Source organism: Micropterus dolomieu, linkage group LG01, assembly GCF_021292245.1.
Source record: "Micropterus dolomieu isolate WLL.071019.BEF.003 ecotype Adirondacks linkage group LG01, ASM2129224v1, whole genome shotgun sequence".
NCBI classification, from domain to species: domain Eukaryota; kingdom Metazoa; phylum Chordata; class Actinopteri; order Centrarchiformes; family Centrarchidae; genus Micropterus; species Micropterus dolomieu.
In genome coordinates this window covers 3,380,622-3,390,815 of record NC_060150.1, presented here as the reverse complement: position 1 = coordinate 3,390,815, position 10,194 = coordinate 3,380,622, and the positions used below count along the sequence as shown (strand labels likewise).

Sequence of the window (10,194 nt, the reverse complement as noted above, 5' to 3'; positions counted from 1 at the left end):
TACTGTACACACTGAATTTCTTCACATAAAGAAAGCAGACATCTTGAGGAATTCAGAAATATCTCACATGTTGGCTTTCTTTTTTAAATTTATGATAAGAACGAGATCACGAGACAGAATTACAAAAACTGTCCCAATATACCAGATTTCACCTACATTACATTATGTCAACATTTCACAACAGATCATTCATTACGTTTCATTGTGTTTTTATGCTTTATATTATTCTTTATCTGAACATAAGACTAAGCATAATATCGGCTTTATGTTCACCATTGAAATACCCTGTAGGAATATACAGCTCTCATTAACAATCGTATTTTTAGGCTAGACCTATGTAATTAATTAATCTCAAACAAATAATTTGCTACAGTCCAATGAGGAACAGTTCTGAAAACGTCCTGGAGGGGGTGTAACACAATAAAAGTTTGTCACACACACACACATCTCCAAAACCAGTCGGACATCAGCCGCTCAGCTCCATCATGGGCTCCCCGGCGGCGGCAGCTCGGCCTCTCCGGCTCTCTGCGCTCTGCTCCCGGACTCTGCCGGCGGCCCGGGCCGGTCTGGACCTCCGAAACAGCGCCAGAAGAAACCTGAACGTTCAGGCGGCGACTGAGGGCGGGAAGCTGAAGACTATCGATGACCTGCCGGGGCCCAGTTTATCCACGACCCTGTACTGGTTATTTTTCAAAGGATACGCGGACAAGAGCCACTTACTGCAGGTAGGCCTACAGCGCGAACTCTCAGAGAGTTTCTGGCTGCTGATGTCTGCTCACCAAAACTTTTATCACTTTTCTGCAGCTGCTTCAACGACAAGCGCAACAGTCGACCAATATTTTACCTGCTTCACTTGCATGCAAGAATAAAAGCCGCCTTTGATGGCTCCAAACGCCCTCGATCATTTGCTGTTTTTGTTAGTATTTAGATAGTTTGGTAAACTTGTTTTTTTAAATTAATTTAAAGCAAGTTAGAATATTAAACGTTTTGCATATAATTACCAATGGGTATAATTATTATAGTAAGCTAATACTATTTTTATACTACTTTACTACTAGTAGTATTAGTTTAGCCTATTAGGTTGTTGCCATTTATGTTGTGGTTAGTAACTAACACTCCCATTTTCAACACCTGCCTTAGAGTACAATTATAGATTTCATTCTTTTGTCAGGTGTCACTTATGGCTGCGGGGCATTAACACTTACTGTGGTGAAAGAAGTATGAATGCACACAGCAGTATTACAGGTTGTAGCTGATTTTTGGTGAAAGTAATTTGACTTTAAACTGCTTTGTTTTTCATCAAAATAATTATGAGCTGATTTTACACTTATTAGCCAAAACACTATGATCACCGACATGAGAACTGAGTAACAGTGGTTACACTGTTGGGGTGGACTATATTAGGCAGCCAGGCTAGGCTGGCCCCTGTGATCAGATCACACAGTGCTTGTGGGTCAAGGCTGTTTTGGTTGCAAAAGGGAGACCTACACAAAGTTAGGCAGGTGGTCATAATGTTATGTCTGATCAGTGTTTGGTATGTTTGAGTTTTAATCTGAAATGTACAGTAGCCAGTGACTATGATGGTCAAATGGTCCTAAAATGCAACAGTTAATTTACACTTTTTCATTTTACACCGCGCCGTTATTTTCTAGGGCGTGCAGAAGAATCTTTACGGGCCCATCTGGCGCTCCACGTTCGGCCCGTTTGACGTTGTCAATGTGGCAACTCCGGAGCTTATAGCTCAGGTGATCCAACAGGAGGGCCGCTACCCGCTCCGAGCCGAGCTGCCTCACTGGAAGGAGTACCTGGACCTGAGAGGACAGGCCTACGGTCTGCATGTAAAGTGAGTGGAGGCAGATGATGTTGCTCTTTCTCACTTTCATTTAACAGAAGGTTTATATCTGACAGGGATCTTCCTTCAACCTAAACATTTTTACATAGACGTTGTGTTAAAGCCCCTGTAGAAAGTTTCCTTTTTGCTAAAGTGTTCATGAGCAAGACACAGGATAAAATACCCTTGAAGGGTCCCTGATGGAGTCAATTTAAAGAAAGTTAAAGGTTCATGTATCCGAAGTCTCCAGAGTGAAGGGGTTCCTCAGGGCTCCCTCACGGTGCCCCTCAAGTTTGTAATCTGAGTAAACCAGTTTTACATTCTAGCACAGGACTGGAGTGGTACAGAATCCGCAGCGCCTTGAACCCCAAGATGCTGAAGCTGCGGGAAGTGTCGGCCTACGCCCCCATCATCCACCAGGTGGTCGGAGATCTGCTGCGACGCATCGAGCTCCTCCGAAGTCGCAGTCAGGACCAGGCCACTGTTCCAGATATGGCTGCGGAGCTCTACAAGTTCGGCTTTGAAGGTAGGAAGTACGTCAGTAATACCAGAGGTTGAGGACAGGGGGTCAGTTTTTGATTCTTTTGAACCTTCTCCCAAACCTCCTGCAGGTATCTCCTCCATCTTGTTTGAGACCCGGATGGGCTGCCTGCAGGAGGAGATCCCCCTGGACACACTGCGCTTCATCACCGCCGTAAATGACATGCTGACGCTGTCCGAGACTGTGGTCCTTTTCCCACGCTGGAGCCGCGGTCTCCTCCCCTTCTGGAAACGCTTCGTTCAGGCCTGGGACGACCTCTTTAACGTAGGTATGCAGCAAAAGAAACAAGAAAAGGGAAAATCCATGCAATTTAGGCTCCCAGTTCACCTTTTTTTTTGTTTGGTTGGTTTTTGTGTTTTTGTACGGCAGCCAAGACCCTCATCGACAGGAGAATTGCAGAAATTGAAGCTCAGGTGTGCAGAGGCGAGCAGGCGGAGGGCATGTATCTGACCTACCTGCTGTCCTCTGACAAGCTGACCACAGCCGAGGTCTACATCAGCATCACTGAGCTGCTGCTGGGAGGAGTCGACACGGTGAGAAGGGGGAGGATGGTGCCAGTTCATACTGGTGGTTTGAAAACAGCAAGCCGTCTGCTCAGAGTTTGTTTAATAAATACTTTCACGTTTCATCAGTTTAGTGTCTATTTAACGATCATTATTTTAATTTAGAGGCATCTTTGTTATCCCAGAAAGCAGTTTAAGCCACATTAAACCCAAAACCTGGCTTGAAAGCTGCCTGTAAATAGTTCCTAACAGAGAACAGCAGCTTTTTTTTAGCTCGAATCATGTTTGTTTTTCAAAAATAAATTCTCACGGTGAGCGAGGAAAAAGAAAACATCCAACTTCTCCAACAACTTCTGCAGCTCAGTCTTCTTCTCTGCAGTCTGCTGATGTGGCCAATATGCTTCAGATTGTCGCCGACTTGTGGATAAAACCGCTTTGTTTGGCAAACAGAAGAGCTGGAGGCTGCAAAAGCAAATGAAAAATATGTGTGGGAGAAGTTGAATGTGCTGCAATAGTGGTTTTGTTTTTCATCTGTTTGGCCGATTTTGTTTTTCCAGGTCGGTACCACACTCAGGAATTTCCTGTTTCCTAAGGTTAGAGTTCTTCCAAACCTGAGCCAGGCCTGATGTCACTACCTCACGAGGCTTAAACAACCTCTTACGCACTAGCACAGTCAGAGAGAACAAGAACGGCATGTCTTATTGAATTACATTTAAACACTGCATAATCCCAACCAGACCTGAACCCTGATAGTTTGTTTGGATGGGTTGGGTTTGGATCAGGTTGCAGAATTCTGGGCTAATTCGCATTTAAATCTTCTGTAAACATGCACAGTCTTACTTTCTGAAGACTTAAAGCTGAATTCTCTGTTGCTCTGACTTTTGCTATAAATGATCTTACTCGGAGAATTAGAGGTTTGTTTTTTAAAGATGTCTCTGTGTTGTCCGTAAAAAATGTCACAGTTTGGTTTCTATGCCATGTCGGCACTTTGTCTTTTGGCGGGTTGTTACAAAACAGCAGATCAGAATCTCTCACTCGTGCCTACCAGTGTTGGCCCGAGAGCGTCTAAACATGCAACAACTGAAACAGGAATAATCGCAGACAGTTTTGTTGTTGCAGGTACGAGCATAGTTTGTCTGTCTGCATTCCCAGGTGAGGTTGGGGCTTGCTGCCGTTCTTTTTGGCGGTAGCTGGAGATTTGTGAAATCTAAGTCATCTCAGCTACCTGTAGATATGGTTTGAACGGCGTCTCCTCCTCTGATGAAATGGTTGCCAACACAGGTGACTCCTTGTTTGCTCAGAAATTGACTGGACTTCTCTTCAAGAACAGATGGAGAAGTTATGTTAAGTGAAGCAACCGTGGATTTGATTTGTTTTCAAAATATCTGAAACATTTTCCAATGAATTTCACAGAAAGTTGGTGGGCGGACTTAGATGACCAGATGAACTCAACTTTTCCCAACATGTTTATTTTATAACTGTGAGCTTAACTTCAGCCATCCATATAGTTACCGAATATATTGGTGTATGATTTGCAACACGGTTTTCACACAAATCTGCTTCTACACTCCGTCTACAGATTCAATGAAGTCGAAGTGTGAATTTCCATTTTTTAAACCCCTTATGTTTTTCTCAGCACAATGACTCTTATTTGTACAAGAAGTCCTCTTGCCAAGGAGGCTTTCATCCTGAGGATTGAAATTTTTACAGCCTCACAGAGCCAAGACTCTTTGCCTTGTCCGTTGTGTCCTTGTGGCGGACAGTAATCTGATGTCTGCTTCCTTTCCTTCCTGCTCTCTCACGTCCCGCCTGATCTCAGACCTCCAACACCTTGTCGTGGGCGTTGTACCATTTGGCCAGGGACCGTCCGGCTCAGGGCCGACTGTACGATGAGGTGAACTCTGTGTGTCCGGACCGACAGGAGCCAACCACAGACAACCTGAGCAGGATGCCCTACCTGAAAGCCGTCATAAAGGAGACGCTACGGTGAGCTGACAGCTGGATTTGTCTCTTAAAGATTATTTGGCTTGTGTCCAGTTAAAACAAGCAACGTGTACTTGTGAACCCAAAGGCTGATTTTAATCGTTCCAATAATTATTATTATTATATTTTTTTTTTTCAATGGCCTGTAAAATTTTGAATTATCCAGGTATTTATAAGAAAAAAAATGAAAATATTTTCTTGAAACGCTACCCCCATCTTGGTAACTACCCTCCTAATGGCGGCATGCATTATTTTATCTTTGTGATATTACTGTTATTGTATTATATTAATATAGTTTAATTTAACTTACAGCTCGCAATTGGACATAAGGACACAATTCACTGTCTTTTTATTGTGTCTACATTAAGTTAAGAAGCATCCGTTGGATAAAGTTCAAACAAGTACAGCTTAATGTTTGAGGTAGAGACTGGATGTTGCCAGATCTTTCAACTTGACATGAATGCTTTCTTTCTGTTGCTTTCTGTATCTCAAATTTTACCAACAGTCTGTGAAACGAGTGCTGGAAAAACACATTTTGTATCCATGTGTGTTGTTTTCTGGTCCATTTCCTGGCTCTGTTTCAAAACCCACACTTGTGGCACGCAAGTATTTGAAAATACTAAAGGGTGTGACAATGCCCCAGTACGCCGAAAGCCTGCCAGGGTGACAAGGATTTTCAGATCTGGTTGGGTGACCTTACAAGCTGCTTCTAAAGTGTAGTAAACAGTAGTACTGTCTGTTTACTAATCTTAGTCCCCGTGTGGTGCAAGCTGCATTATAATAATAATAATAATAATAATAATAATAATAATAATAATAATAAACTTCATTTATAGAGAACCTTTCAAAAAACAAGTCACAATGTGCTTTAACAAATGCAAAGACAATAAAACACAGATAAAAACAAATACACAATAAAAGCAAGAAACAAGGAACTAAATATATAAAATAAAATCAACTAAAATCAGGAAAGGCTCTCCTATAAAAGTATGTTTTAAGAAGGGATTGAAAAGAGTTCACTGACTTGGCCGCCCTGATTTCATGTGGCAGGCTGTTCCAGAGACTCGGGCCACTGACTTTAAACGCTCTGTGTCAACTATATTAAATTGCATGAACTCGTGTTTTTTTTAACTCTGGTACAGGACGTCTATCATATTATGCAACAGTAGCAATAATAGTCATGTAGTTGCATAGTCACGATAACAAAGTCATGATTCATCTTCACCGTGAATCAGGTTTGTACAAGTACTGTAGTAGGAAATCACTGAAAAGTATGTGCTTACTTTTGATCAAATGGTGTACAAAGGAGGCTAATATTTATTTTTATTTTAGTATTTATTTTGAATATATGTAAAACAGAAACATCCGACAAGAAATAGAGATTAAAACTAATCAAAATGACTAAATAACAAGATAATAATTTAATTAATTAATAATAATTATTATTATTATTACAGCCAAATAACTTTTTTAAACACTTTCTTTACATATTCGATAAGGAGTGGGAAGAAGAAAAAAACGTATTAATCCCACCCGGCGTCCACAAATTAAATGCTTATACATAATTTACTTTGTCATATCCAAATGCAAAACTAAATGTGCATCAGTTATTAATAAAAAGAGCAACGTATATGAGGAAAGAATGAAAAATACTGATAAATGTAGATTCTTCTTAACTTTTTGCTGATAATATATTTGTACTTTTACTAAAGTAAAAAGTTTGCATGCAGTGCTCGTACTTGTAATGCAACGTGGCTTGACAAACCTGTTCTGTGTTTTTTGGAACCTGTTATTATCTTTGACATTCAGCTTAGCATAAAACATTAACAAGGGGAAACACAAACAACTTGAGAACGTGCTCCAGGTCCCGTTTTTCTCCCTGATTTCATTCTTGATTGTGTGTCTGTCAGCCTTTATCCAGTGGTACCTGGAAACGGACGCTTTGTTTCAGAGAACGAGGTGGTTGTGGACAAATACTGGTTCCCAAAGAAGGTAGGAAAGCAGAACAAGGAGGATTTGCTCCTTTAACAAAACAAGTTGAAATGAGGAGAAATGGATGTGCCATTTAAATAAACTTTTATTATTCCTTCCTTTCAGACTCAGTTCCACCTTTGTCATTACGCAGCCTGTCACAATGAAGCAGAGTTTGTAAACGCAGAGCTCTTCCTCCCCGAGCGGTGGCTCCGTCCTGAGGCGACCGGCAGTGGCTGCGGCAGGGCGACGCCGGGCTCCTACCAGCATCACCCGTACAGCTTCATCCCCTTCGGTGTCGGGGTGCGAGCCTGTGTGGGGAAGAGACTGGCGGAGATGGAGATGTACTTTGCTCTGTCCAGGGTGAGTGACGTAGATCAACATCCTCAAAGCCCAAATACTAATACTATAACTTTCAACCTGAGCTCTACTTCCTGGTCAATTTGAACAATTTTACAATGCATACCAAAGGTTTTTTAGATGTCTGAGCATTTTTTTTTAACCTTCCCAGCAGCCAAAGTTTTAGTTACTTTCACGGTAACAATTATTTGTTCCATTAAATATCATTGAAACCTGTCCAGATGTTTTTGAGAGATCCTGCTAAAAGCTACAAAACAGACAATAACGTCCTTCTCCAAGGTTTAGATTTGTAAGTAATATGTAAATAAGTAGACTAAAAGTGAGTGAACAAACATCAAATATCTAACAGAATTAAGTTTCTTTGATCATTTAGTGGCTGATATTGACACAGTTGTATTCTGAGGCAGCACACTGATCAGTTTGTGTCGTCCTGCAGATCATGCAGCACTATGAGGTCCAGCCAGACGTTGGTGCACCAGTCGTGGAGCCTAAAACTCGAACCCTGCTCATCCCTGCAAAGCCCATAAACCTGCGCTTCCTGCCCAGAACCTGAAAGGCGCCGCTGAGGGTCAACAGCGCAACGCGAGTCCATCAAAACTCCTAATTTCTTCAGGGGGTGTTGTGACATGTTAACTTCGCTGGACGGTAACCAGAGTTACAAAGATCTCTTTCCACTCACGCTGCTTTTTATAAAACAGAGCCACGTTTTCTTCTCCTTGAGTTACATTTTTAACCAACCTGACACCAGCTCAGGTCTTTACCTGAAGCCACGTCATTCTTGCCAGAGACATTCTTTTACTGATCTCTTCTACTGGAGTTAAGTATATTCAGCACACAAATCAAATTACTTATTCCAATTATATATAATTATATGTAACTTGATGATACCAATGACTGATACGCCTACAGATCACCTCCGACCCCTCACATCCTGTTCATCACCTCTTCCAGCTCCTTCTTCTCTCAGCGTATCCTTTGCACAGACATGTTTATTGCGGACGTGCGATTTCTATCTACCTTCAAGCTGATGTGACAAATCTATTTTGAAATTTAAACAAAGAGCTGTGTGTGTGGAGAACAAAGGGCACACTGCCCCCCTCTGACAGCGAGGTGGTGATGACACCATGCATTTCTGTTTTTATACCTGTGGAAGTCATATTTGTGGTTGTATTTAGTGTTGAATTTGTCCTTTTGTTCACCACTGTCAAATTTATTTAAGTCTATTTTTAAGTCCTCTCAGAGGAGGTAGGAGGCAGGATGGGAGGTAGGACTAAAAAGAGGAAGCATTGAAGGAAACAAAAAGGCAGAGGCAGGAGGTAAAAAATAAAGTTAAAGCTCATTCGACAAGAGCAGAAGTTATAAACATTTTGATTTTCTTTGCACACGATTTTTAAAAATAACAGTGATTTAACAACGACGTCAGTAATATGTTCTCTGTTAGACCATAATCTCTGTAACTCTAAATCTTTACTCAGTCACTCTAATATTCTTTCATGATATCACTTTAAAATTCCTTTATATGTAGTTTTGATGAAGATGCATACAATTCTTCTAAACGTATTTTAATATGTATTTTATAAGCTGCTGCACAAATAAAAAGTTATATTTTCAACGCACGGCCTCGCCTCTCTAGGCCTACTCTGTTTAGGAGAGAAAAGAACAAGAAGAAAACAACAAATATGAGTTAAAGATGTTTAGTGACTAAATAAAATAAAAGCTCACAATTGTGGGTCCCTTCAGTTGACTTAAGACAGTTTCTCCGCAGCCCTCTGCAAAAAGAAAGCTTCTTTATTTGTTCATTCAGCTGCAGTAAATTAAAAGTTCAGCGTCGCCCAGCTTTGTCCTCATCTTTCTTTTTGGGGTTGTTGGATTTATTTAGCATTTTTGTATTTTTAAACAGACTTAAACATTCAATCAAATGCTACTGGCTGATGACCACATGGCCAGATTAATGTGTTGGGTGTCAAAGGGAAAAAACATAAATAAACTGTGGGCCCCTGTTGACCCCGATTCCTCACATTTTCGGACCATTACAGTGCAGAAAACCTGGCCCCGTGTTTGCTCTGACACAATGCTGTGAATATAATTTCAGCTGGTGAATTTGTGTTACATATTATTCACAAACAAATTTGCAGTCAATCAAACAATCACAAAATGAACACCTGGGGCTATTAGGGCATCTGGGGCATCGGAGTACTTTACCCAGTTGGAAATCCAGCCTGAAAGGACCAGTATGACTTTTTCTTACCTGTAGAATTACACGTAGCATTGCAGGACAACGCACAATAAAGTCTTAGCAATGCAAACACAAAACCTGTAGCTTGAGTAAAAGAACAGATACCCTTGCTAAATATTACTCCACTAAAAGCAGAAGTCTTCAATTTAAATTTCTACTTAAGTCAACGTACAAAACGACCTGCTTTTAAAAATACTTAAGTAGCCTATCTTAAGTAAAAAGTACTTTTATTATGGTTATTTATGTCAGGGTTGCTGAAATGGTTAAAAAATAGTTGGCAATTCGATTTCTGTCAATCAACTAAGCCTTTTAGCAGTAGTCATGAGTATTTGTACGAACTGTTAGTTTAATTCATAACGAAAAAATCTGTAAAATCTCAATTTGTAAAGTTACTAGTAAAACTACAGTATCTCTCTCTGAGATGTGGAGTAGAAGTAGAAAGTGGCATGAAAAAAAAATAAAGTACTTGTGTAAATGTACTTGGAAACTGTCCACCACTGACCAAGTCCTATAAGCATGTCATTATTATTTTAAAGGATAGATAACACCGCCTCCTGTGCGGTAGTAATTTTGAATATCTTGACGCTGCTCCTCTGCCTCTGCGTGAGGACGTCGTGCGGCTGCCTCGCGCACTGCAAAAGATTTGGAGTTCAAGTGACTTTTATTTTATTTTTTTCCCTTTTGCACATTTACAGAGTACAAATACAGCGGGGTCCTTGCACTGGTTCCTCGGGCATTTAAAGAAATATAAAAGACAAACAAAGAGGAG

The 10,194-nt window shown here is 40.8% G+C and overlaps 1 protein-coding gene across 1 annotated transcript; it reads left to right on the top strand.

The window, feature by feature from the left end:
- Nucleotides 1-466: 466 nt before the first annotated feature.
- Nucleotides 467-9,208, top strand: si:ch211-113j14.1 (sterol 26-hydroxylase, mitochondrial). Its single transcript, XM_046066280.1, has 9 exons — nt 467-725; nt 1,653-1,843; nt 2,158-2,357; nt 2,443-2,640; nt 2,742-2,905; nt 4,695-4,861; nt 6,769-6,850; nt 6,956-7,192; nt 7,626-9,208. Exons 1-9 carry the CDS (start codon nt 486-488, stop codon nt 7,740-7,742), a joined length of 1,596 nt encoding a protein of 531 aa, XP_045922236.1. The 5' UTR covers nt 467-485; the 3' UTR covers nt 7,743-9,208.
- Nucleotides 9,209-10,194: the final 986 nt, after the last annotated feature.